Here is a 26,641-nt window from a genome sequence, read left to right on the forward strand (position 1 = left end):
TATTGGCATGTTAAGAACAAGAGATTGGCAGTCAAGTAGAGTACATGTGTGTAATGGTCAAAGGAGTCATGTTGAATGAATATGTACATTTGAGGGGTATAAAAACAACATTTTATATGAACAAGGCGATTTATTGAAGACAGCATGATTTTTCAGATAAGACAACTGATTCCCTACAAATGTCTGTTGGAAAGTTGTTTGGAAGCTAACGGACCAAATCAAACGTGCTAAAATGAACACATGCTTGAAAGTTTGACTCTGGTAAAAAGACGACACTCTTCAGATGGTTAATACCCAGAACTTCAGACAGCTTACAGACCGTTGTCGCCATGTGATTCAAACAGTCAACACCAGTCTGATAAGCTATCTGACAGGTTGGGAGATGGAGTACAACACCTGCAACAACCAGGACCAAGTTTGTACAAACCAGCTTCAGGAAACTCATTGCCACAGGACAATAAGCATTGCTTTCTTTAAAACATTAAGCCATGATATATATATAGTTTCTAATTACAACATACCAACTCCATATTTTCCATAAGATTTTTTAAAATACATTTCAAATTTCAAAAAGCATCCGGATTGCTATTGGAGAATCTTGACACTTACCTTTTGGATGTTAGTTCTCAGAGATTCAAGCATTTTTTCCTGTCCTGGTGGTCTGATTGCCTAAGCATCATTAATTCAACAGTAGAAGATGCTTTATACAATAACATGGGGCAAGCTTACAAGAATGGGAGCAATTGTTTAAATAGTTAGACCTACAAAGAGTAAAATAGATGGAAAAACTCAGACATGGAAACAAGAAAAATGATTTAGGCATTTTATATATTCTGATCAAAGACTCAGTAAATGTACAGAATAAAAATAACACCAAGTTAGCCGAGTGTAATGTAAGTTCTGTTTTGGTTCAAGTTAGTTTGTCCAGATCATTCTAAATGTATGTGCGTACATACCGCCCCAAAAATATTTCCAGGATGTGCAAACTATCAATAAAATGTTGAGACGACTTGATATTGCTATTTCCAATTGCAAACTTGAATTTCAAACAAATCCAAGAAACGCGAATGACAGATGGCCTATTTCTGATCAACAGGACAAAGACGCAAGAAAAATGTAACCCTGAAAACATCCTTAGCATCACATCAGCATAGAGTCCATCCATACAGTGAAAAATGTACAAATCAAGTCGTGATTAAGAACTGTGTTCAATGGAAGTAGGACCCTCCACCTTGCATAAGGCATCGCAGCTGGTATAGCTGCCAGCAAAAAGTTGACATCCAACTGCTGCTTCACTGCTCATATCCTATCATTATATTATTAAAATCACACAAGTTACACAAATGGAGGGGAAACTACAAAACCATAAGAGGGACAAACAGCACATACATCCGTAAGCAAACACAGAAGTGTCAGTTCAGCCTCTTAAGAATGGAAGAGGGCGAGGTTAGTTTGTGATCAGAGCTGAGGGACTCAAGAGTCTCGTCACTTGGTTTTCTCCTCAGAGTATCGCTGCTGCTGACTCCGTTGTCGTCGCTTGGCGTAGCTCTGAGCCATGGAGTTGATGATAGAGAAGATAAAGTAACAGACCATGACCAGAACCACCTTCTCAAAGACCCACGACAGCCAGTTCTCACTCTGCAGAGACATGCATACAGAGGAATATTACTCTATCGACACTAACACATTAAAATGTGTATAATCTTGTCAATAAATAAAAATCACATGCTTTGTCTCAACATAGAAAGGATGGATGATGGTAGTAGTGCTCTTACCGCCGGGGTGCCTTCTCCGGTGTGGTGGTGGAGTTTACTCCTCTGCGCCTCCAGGTACTCACTGAAGGGCTTCTGTATGGAGGGACCTACCCTCGGCAGAGACCTGACACAGTGGCAGGGCAAGGACATCCACAGGCAGGGGAGATGCGAGGAAGGGAAGAGAGAGGCAAAGACAAAGACATGATTATATCCCAGAGTACTTACCATACCAGCAGTATCCCTTCACATGGTAAAATAATTAGGCTGTGGAGAGGGAACCCTTGGGCCATAGGACCAGGGTTTAAAGAGAACAGTCCATTGCTCAGGATGTTGAGAGTTCCATTTCCTATGCATTTCTAGTTAGGCCTCAAGCTGGGAGTTCACACTGCAAGTGTGGTTGCTGGGAGCACGCAGCAGAATGAAGTGAAGCAGTCCTCCCCATCGTTCTTATTTATCCCGGAGGTTCCTATAGGAAACCAGTCTGAGCCCAATAACCAGGAAGTGACTCAATATGCTGTCATCACAGCCTTATGGGTGGAAACAGAACAAACTAGGCGTGTTCATCAATGACTGTCCATATATGGAAGATAGCGCAAAGGATTAGGTCACTGTGGGTCCCCCAGTTCATAGGTGCTCTTAAGATTATAGTTAGAGAATGCAAACAATTTGATTGGAAGAGAACCCTCAGACCATGAGGTACTATAACTTGTACCTTAATAAATCCGCAATCATTTGTAGTTGACTGCACTATACCAACAATAATTGGTATAGTCTAATCAATGTATCACAACCATATTTAAATAGAATATAAATATGGATACAATCAGAGTTTAGTTTTAATTCAGGTGTTAATATAAACTTCCACATTTAAAACTTGACTAAACCGTTTCAAGACTATTTACTATCAGGAGTAGAAAAGTTACAGTTAACTGTAATCACTGATCTTAAGAAAGGGATATGGCAAGCCCATTCCCAGACTAACTGACTGACAAACTGCTGCAATTACAAAAAGTCCCAATTCAGCATTCAAGCACCAGTGTAACCTCATAGCGAGTCAGACCAGTCAATTGCAATGGTAGCAAGAAAGGGTTCTTCCTCATGCAACTAATTTTAACTGTGAATAAGACAGCACTATAAACTGATAGGGCAGCTCACAATTGGCCCAGCATCGTCCGGGTTAGGGGAGGGTTTGGCCGGGGTAGGCAGTCATTGTAAATAAGAATTTGTTCGACTTGCCCAGTTAAATAAAATCATTAGTTGCGAGTACGATTTTAAATTAGATTTGTTAATGGTTTAAAAAATTGTGAGAAGAAAAAGCCAAGGAAGTTGTTAGATGTGTAATATGGAAGTGATTTATTGTTCTTAAATAAACCCTGCAGTTATTTTGTTTCCCTGCTGCTGTCGAGAAGATTCTGGTGCAGTCAAAGCTAAACTGCTGTGAGTCAGAACAGAACAGAAGACATTCCATCTGAGAAGACCCCACAAGGCTGGCTGACCACCTATGTGGGGGATTAGTTTCTGTGTAAGGGAAATACCCTTAATGGAGGGGGCAAAACACACATCTGACTTTGAGGTTATGCCTTTGATGCCATTTGTTCAGAATGAGAATGATCAAACCATCAGCAAAGCTGGTTTCAAAAGTATAATAATAAATTCATACAACCGCTGCACATATACAGTATCAGTCAAATGTTTGGACACCTAGTCACTCCAGGGTTTTTCTAATTAATATATATATATTTTTTCCTTTCCTACATTGTCGAATAATAGTGAAGAAATCAACTATGAAATAACACATGGAATCATGTAGTAACCCAAAGTATTAAACAAATCAAAATATATTTTTATATTTGAGATTCTTCAAAGTAGCCACCCTTTGCCTTGATGACAGCTTTGCAAACTCTTAGCATTCTCTCAACCAGCTACACCTGGAATGTTTTTCCAACCGTCTTGAAGTAGTTCCCACATATGCGGAGCACTTGTTGGCTGCTTTTCCTTCCCTCTGTGGTCCAACTCATCCCAAAATGCATACACTTTGACATGTAGGCTTTTTAAAAATGTAGATAAAAACAGATTAGAATATTATTCCAACTTTGGCCTCTGATCCAATTCTGATCCGAGTAATTGTTTGATATTGTGATGTGATTATTACGTAACAAAAGGACAAACAAAAAGTGTGGAGCCCTGCCCCCATTAAAGCACAGAGGAAGGATGCTAACCGGGCAAAGCACCTCTCCATCTATACGCATACATTAACAAAGACACATACTCACCCGATCAGAGACACCATCTGTTCCACTATGTGCTTGCTGAACGTTATGATAACAAACAGTTTCTGTGGGGAGACAAATTAATCAACTGGGTGATTAGTGATCTGTCTCAGACAGACAGTGAAAACCTGAGTCATCATCTGCACCGAGGTGGGGGATATATCCTATGTCAGCTTTGAACACAGTGACACATGCTGTCCCAGCCAAGTCTGGACAGTAAAAGACCCTTGAGTTCTGAGGAGAAAAAAACAAAGCATCCCCCAGACCCTGGTTCTCCTCAACCCTGGAGAGCTTTATTCAGAACTGGTGAGATCACTGGCTGGTACCACAGATGGATTGGTCTGGTTAGACTGCTCAGCTCTCACCACCACAACTCACAGAGACATAGTCAGTCTCGCACCGTCTGGGAGTAGATTAGTCACCGTGGCAGACTCAACAATACAGCCGAAAACTAAGAGTTTGATCTGGTTTACAAAAAGCAATGGTTCTCATTAAAGTGCACTCCATACTCATTTCATCTGGAATGGTCTTCAATAGCAGCACTAAAAGTACTTCAAAAACACAGAATTACAGCCAACAGAAAATATTCAGACAATGTCCATGTGTAATTGTTAAGTACAACTAAAATATTTACTTGTATGTGCATCTTGATGATGGCTTTCCCAATAAGAGTTGCTCCAAAGAAGGTCCAAAATGGTACCAGGAAGTGGCCACATGTTATACCAGCAAGGTCAAACAGAGGATTAGGGATCTGAAAGACAGGTCTTAACATGTCAAAATATATCCTGTAATAGAGTGCATTCGAATGCTACCTTCATTGTCATAACTTCATTGTAACAGACATACACTACATGGCCAAAAGTATGTGGACCCCTGCTCGTCAAACAACTCATTCCAAAATCATGGGCATTAATATGGAGTTGGTCCCCCCTTTGCTGCTATAACTGCCTCCACTCTTCTGGGACGGCTTCCCGCTAGATGTTAGAACATTTCTGCGGGGATTTGCTTCCATTCACACAAGAGCATTAGTGAGGTCGGGCACTGATGTTGGGCGATTAGACCTGGCTCACAGTCAGTGTTCCAATTCATCCCAAAAGTGTTTGATCGGTGTGGATCTCAACCTATCTCGACAAACCTTTTCTGAATGGAACTTGCTTTGTGGCATTCTCATGCTGAAACAGGAAAGGGCCTTCCCCAAACTGTTGCCACTTGTTGGAAGCACAGAATCGTCTAGAATGTCATTGTATGGTGTAACGTTAAGATTTCCCTTCGCTGGGACTAAGGGGCCTAGCCTGAACCATGAAAAACAGCCAGAGACCATTATTCCTCCTCCACCAAACTTTACAGTTGGCACTATGCATTGGGGCAAGTAGCGTTCCCCTGGCATCCGCCAAACCCAGATTCGTCCGTCGGAACTGCCAGATGGTGAAGCGTGATTCATCACTCCAGAAAGCGTTTTCACTTCTCCAGAATCCATAGGCAGCGAGCTTTACACCACTCAAGCCGATGCTTGGCATTGCACATAGTGATCTTAGGCTTGTGTTCGGCCATGGAAACCAAATTCATGAATCTCCCGATGAACAGTTATTGCTGCGGACGTTGCTTCCAGAGGCAGTTTGGAATACAGTAGTGAGTGTTGCAACCGAGGACAGGCAATTTTTAGGAGCTACGCACTTCAGCAGTCCCGTTCTGTGGCCAACCACTTCACGGCTGAGTTGTTGTTGCTCCTGACGTTTCCACTTCACATTACCAGCACTTACAGTTGATTGGGATAGCTCTAGCATGGCAGAAAGTTGATGAACTGACTTGTTGGAAAAGTGGCATCAAATGACGGTGCCACGTTTAAAGTCACAGCTCTTCAGTACGGGCCATTATACTGCCAATGTTTGTCTATGGAGATTGCATGGTTGTGTGTGATGTACACCTGTTAGCAACGGTGTGGCTGAAATAGCTGAATCCACTAATTGGAAGGGGTGTCCACATACTTTCGGCCATGAGTGTACAATATTCAGTGATGCGCTTTAATAATAAAGGCATAAACTTTAAAACAGTATAAGATAAGAGTGCAAGTCAAGCCCAAAGGTTGCCTGGGATGTAGTTTTGGATTTACCGAGGCACAGGCTAGAATCCCAAAGAATCCCACTTTCTGCACCATGTTCTGAACTCCCAGTTTTGCTCGAGTAACAAAATCCTGAAAACATAATTCAGTTTACAATCCAATAAATTTATGCTTCACACATTAAACAACTTCTACAATAATATCAATAATGATACAGTATAACCAAAATAAAAAGCAAAAGTCTAATGTAATTCTGAAAAAGGAGTTACTTGATAAAGAATTCATGTGGTATAGCAAATGCTATCAGACAGGCTATTATCTTTTCCTTTGATCTATTTGAGCAGCTCTGGTAAAAATGCAAGGCAAGAGTTGTCGGCAGAGAGCTATTGAACTCATTTGATCTGATTGATACACACTACAAAGGGGGTGAAATATTGTGGTTTCATGTTGAGGGTGAAAAAAAAAAACATTGTTATGTTACAGCCTTATTCTAAAACTTAGTAAAATTTTTTCATCCCCTCAATCTACACACAATACCCCATAATGACAAAGCAAAAACAGGTTTAGATTTGCAAATGTATATATTTAAAAAAAAATCAAATTTACATAACTATTCAGACCCTTCACTCAGTACTTTGTTGAAGCACCTTTGACAACGATAACATCCTCAACTCTTCTTGGGTATGACTCTACAAGCTTGGCACACCTTTATTTGGAGAGTTACTTCCATTCTTCTATGCAGATCCTCTCAAGCTCTGTCAAGTTGGATGGGGAGCATTGCTGCACAGCTATTTTCAGGTCTCTACAGAAATACTTTATTTACATAATAATTCAGACCCTTTGCCATGACTCGAAATTGAGCTCAGGTGCATCCTGTTTCCATTGATCATCCTTGATGTTTCTACCAACTTGATTGGAGTCCGCCTGTGGTAAATTCAATTTGTTGGACATGATTTGGAGAGGAACACAACTTTCTATATAAGGTCTCACAGTTGACAGTGTATGTCAGAGCAAAAACCATGCCACGAGGGGAGAGAAATTGTCCGTAGCGCTCAAAGACATGATTGTCAAGGCACAGATCCAAAAAATGTCTGCAGTATTGAAGGTTCCCAAGAACAGAGGCCTCCATCATTCTTAAATGGAAGAGGTTTGGAACCACCAAGACTTTTCCTAGATCTGAGCAATCAGGGGAGAAAGGCCTTGGTCAGGGAGGTGACCAAGAACCTGATTGTCACTCTGACAGAGCCCTAGAGTTCCTCTGTGCAGATGGGATAACCTTCCAGAAGGACAACCATCTCTGCAGCACTCCACCAAATCAGGCCTTTATGGTAGAGTGGCCAGATGGAAGCCGCTCCTCAGTAAAAGGCACATGAGAGTCCGCTTGGTGTGTGCCAAAAAGGCACCTAAAAGACTCTCAGACCATGAGAAACAAGGTTCTCTAGTTTGATGAAACCAAGACTGAACTCTGTAGGCTGAATGCCAAGTGTCACGTCTGGTGAAACCTGGCACCATCCCTATGGTGAAGCATGGTGGTGGCAGCATCATGCTGTGGGTATGTTTTTCAGAGGCAGGGACTGGGAGACTAGTCAGTAGAGGGTACAGAGATCCCAGCTCCAGAGTGCTCAGGACCTCAGACTGGGGCGAAGGTTACCTTCAACAGGACAATGACCCTAAGCACACAGCCAAGACAACGCAGGAGTGGCTTCGGGCCAAGTCTCTGAATGTCCTTTTGGCCCAGCCAGAGCCCGGACTTGTGCAGCGACACTCCCCATCCAACCTGACAGAACTTGAGGATCTGCAGAGAAGAATGGGAGAAACTCCCCAAATACAGGTGTGCCAAGCTTGAAGTGTCATACCCAAGACGACTCGATGCTATAATAGGTACACTTCAACTATGACAGACAAAATGAGAAGAAAAAAAAATCCAGAAAATCATATTGTAGGATTTTTAATGAATTTATTTGCAAATTATGGTGGAAAATAAGTATTTGGTCAATAACAAAAGTTTCTCAATACTTTGTTATATACCATTTGTTGGCAATGACAGAGGTCAAACGTTTTCTTTAAGTCTTCACAAGGTTTTCACACACTGTTGCTGGTATTTTGGCCCATTCCTACATCCAGATCTCCTCTAGAGCAGTGATGTTTTGGGGCTGTTGCTGGGCAACACGGACTTTCAACTACCTCCAAAGATTTTCTATGGGGTTGAGATCTGGAGACTGGCTAGGCCACTCCAGGACCTTGAAATGCTTCTTACGAAGCCACTCCTTCGCCCGGGCGGTGTGTTTGGGATCATTGTCATGCTGAAAGACCCAGCCAAGTTTCATCTTCAATGCCCTTGCTGATGGAAGGAGGTTTTCACTCAAAATCTCACGACACATGGCCCCATTCATTCTTTCCTTTACACGGATCAGTCGTCCTGGTCCCTTTGCAGAAAAACAGCCTCAAAGCATGATGTTTCCACCCCCATGCTTCACAGTAGGTATGGTGTTCTTTGGATGCAACTCAGTATTCTTTGTCCTCCAAACACGACGAGTTGAGTTTTTACCAAAAGGTTACATTTTGGTTTCATCTGACATTCTCCCAATCTTCTTCTGGATCATCCAAATGCTCTCTAGCAAACTTCAGACGGGCCTGGACATGTACTGGCTTAAGCAGGGGTACACGTCTGGCACTGCAGGATTTGAGTCCCTGGCGGCGTAGTGTGTTACTGATGGTAGGCTTTGTTACTTTGGTCCCAGCTCTCTGCAGGTCATTCACTAGGTCCCCCCGTGTGGTTCTGGGATTTTTGCTCACACTGTTCTTGTGATAATTTTGACCCCACAGGGTGAGATCTTGCGTGGAGCCCCAGATCGAGGGAGAATATCAGTGGTCTTGTATGTCTTCCATTTCCTAATAATTGCTCCCACAGTTGATTTCTTCAAACCAAGCTGCTTACCTATTGCAGATCCAGTCTTCCCAGCCCGGTGCAGGTCTACAATTTTGTTTCTGGTGTCCTTTGACAGCTCTTTGGTCTTGGCCATAGTGGAGTTTGGAGTGTGACTGTTTGAGGTTGTGGACAGGTGTCTTTTATACCGATAACAAGTTCAAACAGGTGCTATTAATACAGGTCACAGGTGGAGGACAGAGGAGCCTCTTAAAGAAGAAGTTACAGGTCTGTGAGAGCCAGAAATCTTGCTTGTTTGTAGGTGACCATATACTTATTTTCCACCATAATTTGCAAATAAATTCATTAAAAATCCTACCTGATTTTCTGGATTTCTTTTCTGATTTTGTCTGTCATAGTTGAAGTGTACCTATGACGAAAATTACAGGCCTCTCATCTTTTTAAGTGGGAGAACTTGCACAATTGGTGGCTGATTAAATACTTTTTTGCCCCACTATGTAAATGTTTTTTTTGTTATGACTGTCCTGTGAGGATCACAATGGGTCAGAGCAGCTTGACAATGGCTGACAATAACCAAACCCTCTCGCACCCGCAAGGGGGTGACAGCGAAATGAAGTCCGAGTGAGCTCTCTCGCTCTTTAGTATCAACCAAAGGAATGTCTGTTCAGAAACATTTGCCTGCCCAAAACTCTAACATCCAGAAAGTGAACAACGGAACGCTATTTCTAACATAACGATGTGGGAAATGGTCAATGGGAAATGAATGTAATATTGCTTTCCATTTTGTGATGTTATTAAAAACTGGATGGACCAAATAATGTAACTTTTTGTAGGAAATCTGAAATTGACAATAAGTGTGCCCTTTTCTCCCCCACCCCTCTCCATTATGTTGTAACAAGCCATCATATCTTTCAGCCCACTCGGGAGCTTTGTCTCATAAGTGTGTGTATTCTGTGCTATTATATAGTTAAGATAATAAATTAAATGAGTCAACCAACGTGTAGTACTGAATAAAGCGTAAAGCTGTGTTTTTTGCAATCCAAGGTCACGATCGTTTAGAATGAATATTTGATAAGAGGTAATGATTAATAAGATGACTGTTTATCGATGTTATAGTTAAAGACCTTTAGTTTAATTCGGGAGATGGTAATGCTAAACAACTTGTTCCATGATGCCCCAAATCCTAACGAGTTAATTTGTTACATGATTAAAAAAAGACTATTTTTTTATTTAAATCTAACAATTAAACATTTGATTAAATGACAGTCATCAGATTAATGAAGTAAAGTCACAAAATATTTGCAAACATTTCTAAAAACCTATTTTTGCTTTGTCATTGTGTAGATTGATGAGGGGGAAAAAATGATAGAATCAATGTTAGAATAAGGCTGTAACGTGAGAATGTGGAAAAAAGTCAAGGGGTCTGAATACTTTCCGAATGCACTGTGTACACCCCCCCAAGGGGCACTCATGTTGTCAGTAGCCTGTTCACATTGCCTGTCCCTCAAATGAAAGGATCATGAAAAGAAATGCCTCTGGGATGATTACGGTGGAGCTTGTTTCACCGTGACTCACTCCACTAGCAATGACCTTACTGGAAATGGTGGGAGGGGCTTTCAGAGAAGTCATGTGATAACTGGAGGCCAATCACAGGCCAGATAGAGAAGTCAGTAGATAGTGATGGACAGTTAAGTAGAGTCAAACCCAAAAATCAAAGACTGAATGAGAGTATTTAGGACTCCACAGGATTTAGATGGAATGGGGCATTCAAGGGGCAGGCTACTACACTCAGAGGGGAAAACAGAGTCCCCCACTCACCTGAGCAGTCTCTGCCTGCCCCAGCATCTCCTCAAACTCCTCATAGTCTTCGTCATCGGGGTCTGCTCCAGATAGCCTGGCCGCTCGAGCCATGAAGTAGGGTGGCAACTCCCCAATGGCTGTGCCTGCACCCTGGAGAGACAGTCACACACTGGGTTAGCTTAGCACTGTTTCATACCAGAGTAAGGCATAGCTCTATGGTGGATGTCATAGTTGAGGAGACGTGATGTCAACCAATTTTGAGCACTTAAGTTGCCCTTATTGTTCTAAACCCAAAAGGACTGGTTTCCCAAGGAACAGATTAAGTCCTGGACAATTTCAAAATAAAAAACTTTTTAATGGACATTATCCATTAAGCGTGTGTTTTTTGTTGTCCAGGACAAGGCTTAATCTGTGTCCAGGAAACCACCCTATAGAGTTCACTAGAACGATGAACCTAGACTTTAGTTGAATAAAGACATGTTTCCTCACCCACATACAGGCCTCCAGCCGGACCTTTGAGATGATGGACCAGAGTGAGATGCTGCCCTCCATTCCTCCTGCCCCTGGGCAGATGATCTGGTCTGGGTAGGGGGGCTCGGGGAAGTCTGTAGAACCACACTCGTACGCAGCCAGGGTGACTGATGCTATGTGTGGACCCTGAGAGCCAGAGAATGGATGGGCATTCCTTAATTCAACTGAACATGGACAGTTGAGACACACTAGAGCTGGGATGATAAACCAAAAATTACAGACATCGCCTTCTTACCGAAACATATAGCTTACATTGGTAATTCTGTGATTTTGCTACACAACGTTCATATAGATAGTTTTAGAACAATTATTTGGTCAACAGTAATAGCCTATGCATTGTTGGTCCCTGCCGGCTGCCGACTCACTCCCTCTCCCCACTGTGCGCACGGAGGAGGGAGCGATGTATTCTGAGAAGCACAAGAAAACAGTGCATTCGGAAAGTATTCAGACCACTTGACAATATCCACATTGTTACGTTACAGCCTTAATCTGAAATTGATTAAATTGTTTTTACCCCCTCAATCTACACGACAAAGCAAAAAGTTTTTTTTTTGCAAATGTAAAAATAAAAAAAACAAATATCACATTTACATAAGTATTCAAACCCTTTACTCAGTACTTTGTTGAAGCACATTTGGCAGCGATTACAGCCTCAAGTCTTCTTGGGTATGACGCTACAAGCTTGGCACACCTTGGCACTCCCATTCTTCTCTGCAGATCCTCTCAAGTTCTGTCAGGTTACTGCACAGCTATTTTCAGGTCTCTCCAGAGATGTTCGATCGGGTTCAAGTCCGGGCTCTGGCTGGGCCACTCAAGGACATTTGAGACTTGTCCCGAAGCCACTCCTGCATTGTCTTTGTGTGCTTAGGGTCATTGTCCTGTTGGAAGGTGAACCTTGATCCCAGTCTGAGGTCCTGAGCGCTCTGGAGCAGTTTTTCCATCAAGGATATCTGTACTTTGCTCTGTTCATCTTTCCCTTGATCCTGAATAGTCTCCCAGTCCCTGCCACTGGAAAACATCACAGCATGCTGCCACCACCATGCTCATTGTAGGGATGGTGCCAGGTTTCCTCCAGACGTGACGCTTGGCATTCAGGCCAAAGAGTTCAATCTTGGTTTCATCAGACCAGAGAAGCTAGTTTCTCATGGTCTGAGTACTTTAAGTGCCTTTTAGCAAAACTTCAAGCAGGCTGTCATGTGGCATTGACTGAGTGGCTTCCGTCTGGCCACTACCATAAAGGCCTGATTTGGTGGACTGCTGCAGAGATGCTTGTCCTTCCATCTCCACAGAAGAACTCGAGCTCTGTCAGAGGGACATTTGGATTTTTGGTCACCTCCCTGACCAAGACTCTACTCCCCTGATTTCATAGGTTATCTGGGCATCCAGCTTTAGTTAGAGTCTTGGTGGTTCCAAACTTCTTCCATTTAAGAATGATGGAGGCCACTGTGTTCTTGGGGACCTTCAATGCTGCAGACATTTTTTGGATCTGTGCCTTGACAATCCTGTCTCGGAGCTCTAGGGACAATTCTTCCGAGCTCATGGCTTGGTTCTTGCTCTGACATGCACTGTCTAATGTGGGACCTTATATAGACAGACCTTCCGAAATCATGTCCAATCAATTGAATTTACCACAGTGGACTCCAAACAAGATATAAAAACATCAAGGATGATGATCAATGGAAACGGGATTCACTGGCGCTCAACTTCGAGTCTCATAGCTATGGGTCTAAATGCTTATCACATTTACATAGTTTATTTTATTCATAAAATGTTGCTAATTTTAAAATAACCTGTTTTCACTTTGTCATTATGGGGTAGTGTGTGTGTAGATTGATGAGGAAATGTTTTTATTAAATCCATTTTAGAATATGGCTGTAACATAACAAAATGTGGAAAAAGGGAAAGGGTCTGAATACTTTCCAAATGCAATGTATGACCATTGCTCAAAGTATTGCGGAGTTTAATGCAACTGTGGTTCTACACTGAACAAAAATATTAGCACAAAAAGTGAAATAAAAAGATCCCAAAATGTTACTTACGCACAAATTTTTTATTTATTTTGGGCACAAATTTGTTTGCATCCCTATTAATGAGCATTTCTCCTTTGCCAAAATTATCCACACACATATGGCATATCAAGAAGTTGATTAAAACAGCATGATCATTCATCATGTTGAGGGAGCATGCAACTGGCATGCTGACTGCAGGATTGTCAACCAGAGCTGTTGCCAGATAATTTCTCTTACATTAAATTACCATAAGCTGCCTCCAACCATAGTTCTGAAGAATTTACCAGTACGTCCAACCGAACTTACAACCACAGACCATGTGTATGGTGCTGTGTGGGCTGTTGTCAATGTACAGGCAGGCATAAGCTACACACAATGAATATAATTGTATTTTATTGATGGCAATTTAAATGCACAGAGATACCATGATGAGATCCTGAGGCCTATTGTCATGCCATTCATCTGCCAACATCACCTCATGTTTCAGCATGATAATGCACAGCATGTAACAAGGATCTGTACACAATTCCTGGAAGCTGGAAATGTCCCAGTTCTTCCATGGCCTGCATACTACAGACATGTCACCGATTGAGCATGTTTGGGATGCTCTGGATCAACAGCGCGTTCCAGTTCCCGCCAATATCCAGCAACTTCGCACAGCCATTGAAGAGTGGGCCAATGCTCCAATCAACAGTCTGATCCACTGTGACGGAGGTGTCGTGCTGCAAAAGGCAAATGGTGGTAAACTAAATATTGACTGGCTTTCTGATCCACTCCCCTACCTTTTTGTTTTTATAAAAGGTATCTGTAACCAACAGCTGCATATCTGTACTCCCAGTCATGTGAAATCCATATATTAGGGCCTAAATTATTTTCAATTGACTGATCTCAGTGCTATCTGTTTTGTCACCGAAGCCCCATATACTACCCACCATTGCGACCTGTACGCTCTCGTTGGCTGGCCGGCCCTCGCTTCATACCCACTGGCTCCATGTCATCTACAAGACCCTGCTAGGTAATGTCCCCTTATCTCAGCTCGCTGGTCACCATAGCATCTCCCACCTGTAGCACGCGCTCCAGCAGGTATATCTCTTTCGTCACCCCCAAAACCAATTCTTTCTTTGGCCACCTCTCCTTCCAGTTCTCTGCTGCCAATGACTGGAACAAACTACAAAAATCTCTGAAACTGGAAACGCTTATCTCCCTCACTAGCTTTAAGCACCAACTGTCAGAGCAGCTCAAAGATTACTGCACCTGTACATAGCCCACCTATATATTTTAGCCCAAACAACTACCTCTTTCCCTACTGTAATTAATTAATTTAATTTGCTCCTTTGCACCACATTTTTATTTCTACTTTGCACATTCTTCCATTGCAAATCTACCATTCCAGTGTTTTACTTGCTATATTGTATTTACTTTGCCACCATGGCCTTTTTTTGCCTTTACCTCCTTTATCTCACCTCATTTGCTCACATCGTATATAGACTTGTTTATACTGTATTATTGACTGGATGTTTGTTTTACTCCATGTGTAACTCTGTGTCGTTGTATGTGTCGAACTGCTTTGCTTTATCCTGGCCAGGTCGCAATTGTAAATGAGAACTTGTTCTCAACTTGCCTACCTGGTTAAATAAAGGTGAAATAAAACATTTAAAAAAATGTCCTAATGTGAACCAACTCAGTAACATTTGAAATTGTTGCATGTTGCGTTTATATTTTTGTTCAATATAGTTATTGAAAGGAGAGTCACAACATTCTTTACATATGTCAACGTATTTCTCGCCTCTTAATATTGAGTTCACGGCACCACTTTACAACCGGAGTAGGCTGTAGTTAGTATAGTTTTGATGTGCCCGCGGAGCAGAGCACTCCATTTGCCTACATCAAGTAGGCTTAGCGCTGGAAGGTTTTTGTAGGACATTGATTAATTTATCACAAAATGTAGGCTAATCAGTCTACATAGTGTATATAGTGTTACGCACGCCTCTTGGAGGGAACGCAACACCCTGCAACACCCAACTCCCCGTGGAGTGAAAGAGGTATGTGACTGCAGGTGCGGTTAAGGGTGACAGAGGCAGAATATATTACCGTTTACAGGGAATTTATTTCCTTCACACAGTAATTTGGGGACAAGGGGCTGGATGGAACCAAAGCAACAACAAAAAAGTTAGAGCCCCCTCTCCTACCTTACCTAACTAGAACCAAGCCATTTCCTAAAATACACACAAACCCACAACACAGAAACTGGGGAACATAACTCTAGCTACAATATATTTAGAGTTCGCAATCTAGCGAAGTGCTTTGAGGTCCCATTTCCTCAGGTGATAAATAGGCTATAGATTACAGGCTAATACGCACAAAGATGTTGGCAAGAACTCTGAAGAGCCAAAAATACATCTGATAATTCCAGATCCTATTTTGACAGGTTGCACATCAAAATATAAAATCATGCATTTGCTGGATGTGCTCGATGAAATAGCCTCCTTTTTTAAAATCATAGGCTACCTCAGTTGTCTTATCTGGCACAGGGAAAAAAAAATGCTAGAGCCGTGGTGCTAATGTAAAGTAACTGTCCATACAAAAAAAAAAACTTAACATTAATTGCAATATGACTTTTGATACATGTCGCCCAGGTCTAGCACCACCCCCAAAAATAATTTTCATTTATCATTATCACAAAAAAGAATCACAATATGGATTTGTCCATATTGCCCAGCTCTCGCTCTCACACACACACACGAAAGCCCAGCATGCAGCTCCATTAATCAGAGCCCAGGCTTAGCCACCTGGCTTCATTAACAGTGAGGGCAGTCAGGGCACCTGAAACCACAGTACAGGAAGTCTATTATGCCTCCTGTTGAGATACCACAGTGACAGGAGATACAAGACAATTAGTCTGTGCTGATCCCCATAGCTCTCCGAGAGAACGAGCAAACATGCTGAGGAGTCTTCTTTTCACAATACGTGTTCACAAGGTCTCAATCCCTGCCTTTCCTTCCGTTACAAATCTATTCTTGTTTCACCATGATGGTGACTCAATGATAAGACAACACCTTTCCATTATTTTGAAATAATAATTGAAACATAGCAAATTAAACACAGTGGCTATTGCCTTGTTTGATTTCCTTTGTTTAGCAAAATAAGAAAACACAGTCCCAAAATGTCCGTCTTAATCTAGCATGACCAGAATCATGAATCATACAATTATGCTTGTAATGCCCGGCAAAATATCTAATTCTTTAGGTCTGAGGTAAATCCATAGCAGCTCTTCAGAGGGCAGATGTTTCTGGCACCCTTCAACTAGGGACTTTTCAATATGTTGACCTCACTGAATTATTTGTGTATGGTAAAGTGTGCACATAGCCTATTTTAGCAGGGAGCACATATGCACACACAAGTGGTTGATATTTTAGTGATGCCTTGATTCAAATAACATACTGGTAATATCCACATTTGTACAATACAAAGTAGGCCTACTGCTATAGAAATCATGACACTGCATCTAATTCATATAGGATAATTTGAGTGTTTGTAAGTTGCATTAAAACAGCTACATTCTAATTTTGGAGAATATGACTGAAAGCTGATGGAAATAGCCTCCATCACGTCGAGTGGAGAGATGTGAGAAAGGGAATGAGGTCATACAACATGTCATCTTCCATAGAGGTGTGTAAGGTCAGCACCACCAACACTACCATAGGCTGTGGTTCACAGGCCCGTCTCTACTAGTGGGTTTGGGTAGTGAAGAAAATGGGTAGTTATGCATATAATTGGAAAGGCTACAAAAGTAAATTGTATTTTCAAAGCAGTTATTTCAAAAGTTTAGTAAAAACCTTTGAAATTCCCATTTGTAAATGTGGAGCTGTTGACTCAAGGGTACATCATAAGATCTAGTGAACAATGGCCATGTCACTGAAAAAGCGGGGACCTTGGTAGAATCACTTGTCTTAATTTCACCACAGCAAGATGGATGTCAAACAAACAAACAAACCACAGTGAGGAAGGAGCGTGACTCAACCACAGTCACACTGTTCACTTTCACTCATCAGAAACTAGGGCTGTGGCGGTCATGAAATTGTCATCCGGTAATTGTCATGCAAACAACTGCCGGTCTCAAGGTAATTGAGTGTTAATTAACATCTCTGGGCATCCACACATAGACAAGCCACTTATGCAGACCTTTGGAACATTACGTTTTAAAAATGTCTAGTAAATCCATTTAACATAGCCAACATCATCACAATAAATCCATTGTTAATTTTAGGCAGGTCTAAAGAAACATTGTGACATGTAGCCCATTTCAGAAGAACATATTCTGAGTCATCCTTATGTTTGGCCCTGATCTGTGGGCTTAACTAGTTTATTTAGCAGATAATATTACAATGGAACATATCTGAATAAAATAGAAAGGATATCTTCCCCAAACAAATTCCGAGGGAGTGTGGACATGTGGCTATTCTGTGTTGAGTGGTTAAAAAAGTGATCATTTGAAATAGGTCCTCCTATATGCTTAATGTAGAGTTATCCATGCAACTGTAGCTGTGTTACAAACCTTAGGCTCCATGTTTTGATTTAATACATTATAAAAGGCCCCGTTTACATCGTGGCACATTACATTACGGTAGGTAGTCTGGTGGTTAGAGCGTTGGACTACTAAATGAAAGGTTGCAAGATCGAATCCCCGAGCAGACAAAGCAAAATCTATCATTCTGCCCCTGAACAAGGCAGTTAATCCACTGTTCCTAGGCCGTTATTGAAAATAAAATCTGTTAACTGGCTTGCCAAGTTAAATAAAGGTAAAATAAAAATAAATACAATCACTCTATCTTCACAATCTTGCCCCGCTACTGAACAGACAAGTGAAGTTTTTGTAACGCAAGATGGAGAAGAGCCAGTTTAGTCGGTGCAGCAATTACCGGGTCCGACACACCTTTGCCTCCAGAACAGCTTGAACTCTTTGGGGCATAGTACAAGGTGTCGTAAACGTTCTACAGGGATGTTAGTCCATGCTGACATTATGGCATCACGCACATGCTGCTGATTGGACGGCCATGCTATGAACAGCGCGTTCCATCTCATCCCAAAGATGTTCTATTGGTGACTGCACAGACCACAAGTAAACTGAACTCACGGTCATGTTCTATGCAATGTTTTTTCACTCAATTGTCTAGTTTTGTTGATTGCGTGCCCACTGGTGCCGTTTCTCGTTTTTAGCTGATAGTAATCTTTCAGCTTGCCCATTCAATCACACACAAAGCAAAAAAGTTGACATTTTTGCAAATTAAAAATAAATAAAATAACTCAAATTTACATAAGTATTCAGACCCTTCACTCAGTACTTTAAGTACCTCTGACAGCGATTACAGCCTCGGGTATTCTTTGGTATGACGCTACAATCATGGCACTCCTGTATTTGGAGAGTTTCTCCCATTCTTCTTTGCAGATCCTCTCAAGCTGGAGCAGGTTTTCATTAAGGATCTCTGTACTTTGCTCCGTTCACCTTTCCCTTGATCCTGACTAGTCTCCCAGTCCCTGCCTCTGAAAAACATCACACAGCATGATGCTGCCACCACCATGCTTCACCATAAGAATGGTACCACGTTTCTCCAGACGTGACACTTGGCATTCAGGCCAAAGACTTCAATCTCAGTTTCATCACACCAGCTAATCTTGTTTCTCATGGTCAGAGTCCTTTAGGTGCCCTTTGGCAAACTCCAAGCGGGCTTTCGCCGAAGACGTGGATGTCGATTAAGGCAGCCCCCCGCACCGCTCTGATTGAGGGGTTGGGTTAAATGCGGAAGACACTTCAGTTGTACAACTGACTAGGTATCCCCCTTTCATGTGCCTTTTAGTGACAAGTGGTTTCCATCTGGACACTACCATGAAGGCCTGATTGGTGGAGTGCTACAGAGATGGTTGTCCTTCTGGAAGGTTCTCCCATCTTTACACAGAGGAACCCTAGAGCTCTGTCAGAGTGACCATCGGGTTCTTGGTCACATCCCTGACCAAGGCCCTTCTCACCCGATTGCTCAGCTCAAGGAAGAGTCTTGGTGGTTCCAAACGTCTTCCATTTAAAAAAATGGAGGCCACTGTGTTCTTGGGGATCTTCAATACTGCAGAAATGTTTTGGTACCCTTCCCCAGATCTGTGCCTCGACACAATCCTGTCTCAGAACACTACAGACAATTCCTTCGACCTGATTTTTACTCTGACATGCACTGTCAACTGTGAGACCTTATATAGACATGTGTGTGCTTTCCAAATCATGTCCAATCAATTCAATGTACCACAGGTGGACTCCAATCAAGTTGTGCAAACATCAAGGATGATCAATGGAAACAGGATGCACCCGAGCTCAATTTTGAGCCTGATAACATATGTGAAGGCATCTTTATTTTTAATACATTTGCAAATATTTCTAAAACCTGTTTTTACCTTGTCATTATGGGGTATTTTGTGTAGATGGATAAAACTTTTTTTTTTAAATTATCAAATTTAGAATTAGGCTGTAACATAAAATGTGGAAAAAGCCAAGGGGTCTGAATACACTGTACATACACAATCTGTCTCAATTGTCTCAAGGCTTAAGAATCCTTCTTTAACCAGCCTCCTACCCTTCATCTACACTGATTGAGGTGGATTTAACAAGTGACATCAATAAGGGATCATAGCTTTTACCTGGGCAGTCTCATGGAAAGAGCAGGTGTTCGTAATGTTTTGTACACTCTGTGCAAACCCCCCCCCCCCAAAAAAAGCAGCCTGCACTTGAATAGCAAACGGAGGAAGCGCTTCCCTCAGTTCCGTTTATAATATGCCAGGTAAGCTACACCGGTTATAAGAGGTTTAATGTGATTACGTTAAGAGTTATGCAATAAATAGAATTGTATTTATTTTACCTTTATTTTACTAGGCAAGTCAGTTAAGAACAAATTCTTATTTTCAATGACGGCCTAGGAACAGTGGGTTAACTGCCTGTTCAGGGGCAGAACGACAGATTTTGTACCTTGTCAGCTCGGGGATCTGAACTTGCAACCTTTCAGTTACTAGTCCAATGCTCGAACCACTAGGCTACACTGCCGCCCCAAAAAGAAAGCAAGCTGGGATCCTCTTAAATATTGGCCAGTCAAAACTCTGTTTTCAAACTCGATTGTGCAATGACTGCAATGATAAGTACATGTTTCACAACTCTGTAGGCTAAAGGCTATGCTTAAGCATTTGGCCACTAGTTGTGATACAAACCTTATCAAAACATATAGGCCCATGGACTAGGATACATGGGACTATGATTTGCCTTAGACTCCACACGCCGGGCATCATTCACAAGTGATAGTCAATATTCTCACCCATTACACTGTCAATTTAATCTGGTCTACATGTCTGAAATTATGTCACACAATGTCTGAAATTAGTTGATTGAGAATGGGTCATTATCAAGCACCTGTCGGAACAAACGCAGAAAAATAAAAACATGTCATCCATATGCACTTGAATAGCGAATGGAGGACACTTTCAGGCGTTTCATTTTCATATCAGCCATGTAGGCTACTCCGGTTGTAAAGCGAAGCAATGTGCTTAATATTAGGAAAGTTGAGAAATAAAGTCAGCCTAGTCTAGAGAAAGCTGATTGGATCCTCTTTTTAAATGGAGACCATCAAAACACTGCGTGAGAAAACAATTGCATAGCCTATAGAAATGTTGCACAACATGGGCTTACAGGAACACATTTAATTCCATGCATCACCCAGCTATGAGGAACTAGTTCTCGCTGCCCAACAGGTGATCATATTCCCCTCAAACTGAATACCAGGGCTCTTATGAAGTGTTTGATTTTCGATTGCATTTGCAGCAATGTCAGAGTGATTCAAAAATAAAATAGCCCAGCACATCCAGACACCCCAGTCAGATGGTTCTCCCTGCTATCAAACAGCACCGGAGAGCCAAGTCTAGGTCCAAGAGCTAAATAGCTTCCACCCCCAAACCATAACAGCTAATCAAATGGCTACCCAGACTTTCGTGCCCAGTTTATCAAAAGTTATCTGGACTTAGTCCAAATAGAAAAACTGGGCCCCAGAGGTGAATGGCAGTTCTATTTGGACCAGATCTATGGAGAACTGAACACACTGAAAGAATGAGATAGGATATATGAGGCCACCCACTGGACAAACTGTGGATATGTTATTAATGTTCTGGCAGTGGTGAATCAAACGATGGAAATAGCCTGTGCACAAAATGTGTCCCTCTAGGTCAGAGGACAAGCACAAGTCTGTAAACCAATTCACCGCAACTACAATTTTTTTGTTGGTCTATCGTGCTAGTTATGGAACAACAAGCAGAGCTAACAGGCTCACAAATAACATCCAGTCACATACTGTACCAGCGTTCTCAGAAAAAAAAAGTATATACTATTGTGGATTACAGGAAAAAGAGGACCGAGCACGCCTCCATTCTCATCGACGGGGCTGTAGTGGAGCAGGTTGAGAGCTTTCAAGTTCCTTGGTGTCCACATCAACAAACTAGAATGGTCTTAACACACCAAGACAGTCGTGAAGAGGGCACGACAAAGCCTATGGCCCCTCAGGAAACTAAAAAGATTTGGCATGGGACCTGAGATCCTCAAAAGGGTCTACAGCTACAACATCGAGAGCTGGTTGCATTACTGCCTGGTACGGCAATTGCTCAGCCGCAAGGCACTACAGAGGGTAGTGCGTACGGCCCAGTACATCACTGGGGCTAAGCTGCCTGCCATCCAGGACCTCTATACCAGGCAGTGTCAGAGGAAGGCCCTAAAAATTGCCAAAGACCCCAGCCATAGACTGTTCTCTCCACTACTGCATTGCAAGCAGTACCAGAGTGCCAAGTGTAGGACAAAAAGCCTTCTCAGCAGTTTTTACCCCCAAGCCATAAGACTCCTGAACATGTAATCAAATGCCTACCCAGGCTATTTGGATTGTGCCCCCCCCGTTCTTTTTTTTTTTTTTACACCCTGCTGCTACTCTCCGTTTATCATATATGCATAGTCACTTTAACTACACATTCATGTACATACGTCCTCAATTGGGCCGACCAACCAGCGCTCCCGCACATTGGCCAACCGGGCTATCTGCATTGTGTCCTAGCCACCAACCCCTCTTTTACTGCTACTCTGTTCATCATATATGCATAGTCACTTTAACCATATCTACATACTACCTCAATCAGCCTGACTAACCGGTGTCTGTACGTAGCAAGGTCTTTTTATGATTGTTTTATTTCTTTACCTACCCATTGTTCACCTAATACCTTTTTTGCACTATTGGTTAGAGCCTGTAAGTAAGCATTTCACCGTAAGGTCTACACCTGTTGTATTCAGCGCAAGTGACAAATAAACTTTTATTTGATTTACCGAGATAGCGCAGGCTTTTCCAATGTCTGAGTGAGATAAAGTTAGCTTACATTTTTGATGTCACAGCTGACAGGCAAGGGAAGGGCGGTTCTCTTACTTACCAGGTATAGTAGGAAGGTATGCAGGCCAGTCCCAAGGCCTACTGAGGACAAGATGCCCAAACCTACCCAGTAGGCACACCATAGGAACCTCTTCTCCAGGTACTGCACATACTGCAGATGAGAACAGACAGGAGGGGGGAGAGAGTAGAGAGAGCTTTAGGCTTTTGCATGGACAAAGAGCAATAACACACAACTTCCCAAGACATTTATCCTTAGGAGAAAACATTGGGGCCTACAGTTGAAGTCGGAAGTTTACATACACCTTAGCCAAATACATTTAAACTTGGTTTTTCACAATTCCTGACATGTAATCCTAGTAAAAAGTCCTTGTCTCAGCTCAGATAGGATCACCACTATTTTAAGAACGTAAAATATCAGAATAATAGAGTGATTTATTTCAGCTTTTATTTCTTTCATCACATTTCCAGTGGGTCAGAAGTTTACATACACTCAATTAGTATTTGGTAGCATTGCCTTTAAAATTGTTTAACTTGGGTCAAACGTATCACATAGCCTTCCACAAGCTTCCCACAATAAGTTGGGTGGATTTTGGCCCATTCCTCCTGACAGAGCTGGTGTAACTGAGTCAGGCTTGTAGACCTTGCTCACACATGCTTTTCAGCACTGCCCACAAATTTTCTATAGGATTGAGGTCAGGGCTTTGTGATGGCCACTCCAGTACCTTGACTTTGTTGTCCTTAAGCCATTTTGCCACAACATTGGAAGTATGCTTGGGGTCCATATCCATTTGGAAGACCCATTTGCGACCAAGCTTTAACTTATGCGGATATATTGAAGCAACATCTCAAGACATCAGTCAGGACTGATGTCTTGAGATGTTGCTTCAATATATCCACATAATTTTCCTTCCTCATGAAGCCATCTATTTTGTTAAGTGCACCAGTCCCTCATGCAGCAATTCACCCCTACAACATGATGCTGCCACCCCCGTGCTTCACAGTTGGGATGGTGTTCTTCGGCTTGCAAGCCTCACCCTTTTTCCTCCCAACATAACGATGGTCATTATGACCAAACAGTTCTATTTTTGTTTCATTAGACCAGAGGACAATTCTCCAAAAAGTACAATCTTTGTCCCCATGTGCAGTTGCAAACCATAGTCTGGCTATTTTATGGAGGTTTTGGAGCAGTGGCTTCTTCCTTGCTGAGCGGCCTTTCAGGTTATGTCGATATAGGACTCGTTTAACTGTGGATATAGATACTTTTGTACCCGTTTCCTCCCGCATCTTCACAAGGTCCTTTGCTGTTCTTCTAGGATTGATTTGCACTTTTTGCACCAAAGTACGTGGAGTGGATGAAAAACGGGTTTTGATGACTCCAACCGAAGTATGTAAACTTCCGACTTCAACTATGCCAAGGATAGTAATGGAAAATTAGGAAATGTGAACAATTTACACAATAATAACACATTGGTCAAGATACATCCAAAGTACTGGCCTGAGCATCAAGTAAAAAAATATCGCACAACACATCTCCTCAGGTGACCTTTCCTCCAGGAATGCAGTGCATCTGAATAAACAGTTACTTATCTTTAACCATCCCAAATAAATAAATTACAGAGGAGATGAGTTTGTTTATCTCCTTCCTTACCTTCTGGTGTGTTCCCTCAGTGGAGTAGGCAAGGGAGAAGAGTGAACACAACACCAGGAACAAGAACACTGTCCCCCTTCGTCGCCATAACCTGCAGAGGGGAAGAAGTGGAACAGTTTGATACATCTACCAAATGGCTAGACTGGTAGAGTGTTAATTTAAAACACAACTGAGACAGCTTTCAACTGTCAAGTAGTGGTGGTTTACTTTAATGTCCACTCCTTTAGTGTGATGAAGGTTTCCAGGAGGAAGTAGTGTAGTGTGATGATAGGCCGCCTCCACAGCACCAGAGCGAGACGCTCCTCCCTATCTTTCTGCCTCCTCTCTCTGACCACAGAGTCTGTAGATACAGGAGCACACACACGTGAGGTCAGATTAATCTATAAAAGTAGCCTAGTATCAAAAAAGCCATAGCAATATCCCCTTAATTTGATGGACATAGGCTAGCATAAGCCTTTGATAAAATCATGTCACTTTGTCTAGGCCTAAGTAGGAACATAACACTAGCAAATGGTGGAGTTCACTAGTCTAGACCTTTGAATCAAGTATAATTTTTTTTTCTCTAAACTATGGAATTAATACGTACACAACTGTTTGGGAACCATTCTGGCAACACTGTAAAGTTGTAAGAATAATTCCCAAGATAACTATTTGTGCATTGCTGCATACCTTTAGCAACACAACCCTTCTCCTTCCTTGGTAAAATTGTTAATCCATTTTCCATAAACACAGGCTAATGCTGGTTCACTTGGAGAAGTTTCACAACCAACCTGCAAAATATCCATTCGGTTTGTCTTTGGTTCCTCGCTTCTGTGGTTGTTCACAGCTTGCCTCATTCGTCGCCATCTCATTCACTTTGAATCGACCAGAAAACACAAACACATGACCAGCAAATATGCTGTATTGGGTTTTGGCCTATATCAACTGTAGGAAGAGCATTAGTTAGTTATTACTTGTCACTGACTATTAGTTGCAACATCTCCCACGCGCTAACGTTAGTTAACTAACCGGCATGCATGCTAACAAAACAGCTGATAGCAAGTAACCTTTATTCAAGACTCCAACTCCATTGGATTACATTACACCACCTTGGGTTCTCGTTAACTAACAAGCAAGTAAAGTGTGTAATAGCTAGCTAGCGGGCGTGAGTTAATAAAAACAACTGGTTTACTACAATTGTTCAATGTTTATAACTATGAATTATAAACTACAGTAACCTATTGCATGTTCACGTAGCTAGTTAACAAGGTGACGTTAGCTAGGTAGTAGCGACACTGGGAAATATTTGCTTGTCTAAACATGGAAATATGTTTGGATCAAGCTACTTCGGTTGTTGTCTTGAGACGTAAAATACTATAATGTCAAAACGTTTCACAGTCGAAAATGTTACATACTATAAACAAAGATTAATGTGTTAGTCACACAAATTGAATGAAACAAGCTCATACCCTAGAGCGTCTTCTTCCTGAAGCCGTGGCAATCACTTCCGGGCAAAACATTTCCTTCCAAGTAAAGGTCCTCTTTACATTATTATATATTCATCAATATTGAATTGGTTTCTGCATATTCATAAGTGATAATTGCATTAGTTACTTAAAAAAAATGTTGTGCCCTTGAACGTAGAGTTGAATCTAGCCTTTGATCATGACTAAGTTCCATTACACATAAGAGTAATTTCGTGAAGTTTTGTTAAGCCGACCGAGGCTCGGTCTTAACATTAACTTGCGTCGCTAGCGGTACGGGTTTGGAAGCACAAGACCTAATCTTTCATGTCAGCGATAAATAGTTTTCAAAAAACTAAAAGGTTAAATTGATACACAGCTGTATATGGTTGGGGTTCCCACACGGCTATATCTCCTTGTTACATTTCGTGTTTATGATAGACATTGGTACCACCTGTGCTAATTAGCCATCTACCATGCACTGTACACCTGTGTGTAACAAAAGGCCGCCAGAAACGTGTTGTGGATGAAAAATACTGCTTTCTGCAACAAAGCTGGTTAAAACTGTGTACAGTAAGTTTATAGTTTGCATTTGTGAAATTATTTTGATATGAAAGTAAAGGGCTTTATGTTTCTAGGACCGTATTGTAATTGAGACTCGATCCACGTTTGGATGGAGTATTTGGCTGCCAGAACCATTCTACCTCTGCAAATAACATATTTGAACCTTAATAAGGAGTAAGGGTAGACTCCTTATTAATAGTGCATCTTGGGCTAGTTTGACTCTAGAGGCAT

At 41.8% G+C, this 26,641-nt stretch overlaps 1 protein-coding gene across 2 annotated transcripts; it reads right to left on the minus strand.

Annotated features, from left to right (window-relative positions):
• Nucleotides 1–809: 809 nt before the first annotated feature.
• On the minus strand, nucleotides 810–26,613 carry LOC135546505 (vacuole membrane protein 1-like). Of its 2 annotated transcripts, none has more exons than XM_064974993.1 (12): nucleotides 25,853–26,613; nucleotides 25,175–25,258; nucleotides 24,612–24,744; nucleotides 24,405–24,495; nucleotides 22,797–22,907; nucleotides 11,260–11,427; nucleotides 10,789–10,920; nucleotides 6,135–6,215; nucleotides 4,659–4,775; nucleotides 4,028–4,089; nucleotides 1,776–1,878; nucleotides 810–1,638 (listed from the first exon to the last, which is right to left on the minus strand). In XM_064974993.1, exons 2-12 carry the CDS (start codon nucleotides 25,248–25,250, stop codon nucleotides 1,486–1,488), a joined length of 1,227 nt encoding a protein of 408 aa, XP_064831065.1. In that variant the 5' UTR covers nucleotides 25,251–25,258; nucleotides 25,853–26,613; the 3' UTR covers nucleotides 810–1,485. The 2 variants fall into 2 exon arrangements, with proteins under 2 accessions (XP_064831065.1, XP_064831064.1); XM_064974992.1 differs by having other exon boundaries at nucleotides 25,175–25,328.
• Between the last annotated feature and the right edge of the window lie 28 nt (nucleotides 26,614–26,641).

Source organism: Oncorhynchus masou, chromosome 9 (genome assembly GCF_036934945.1).
Source record: "Oncorhynchus masou masou isolate Uvic2021 chromosome 9, UVic_Omas_1.1, whole genome shotgun sequence".
NCBI classification, from domain to species: Eukaryota; Metazoa; Chordata; class Actinopteri; order Salmoniformes; family Salmonidae; genus Oncorhynchus; species Oncorhynchus masou.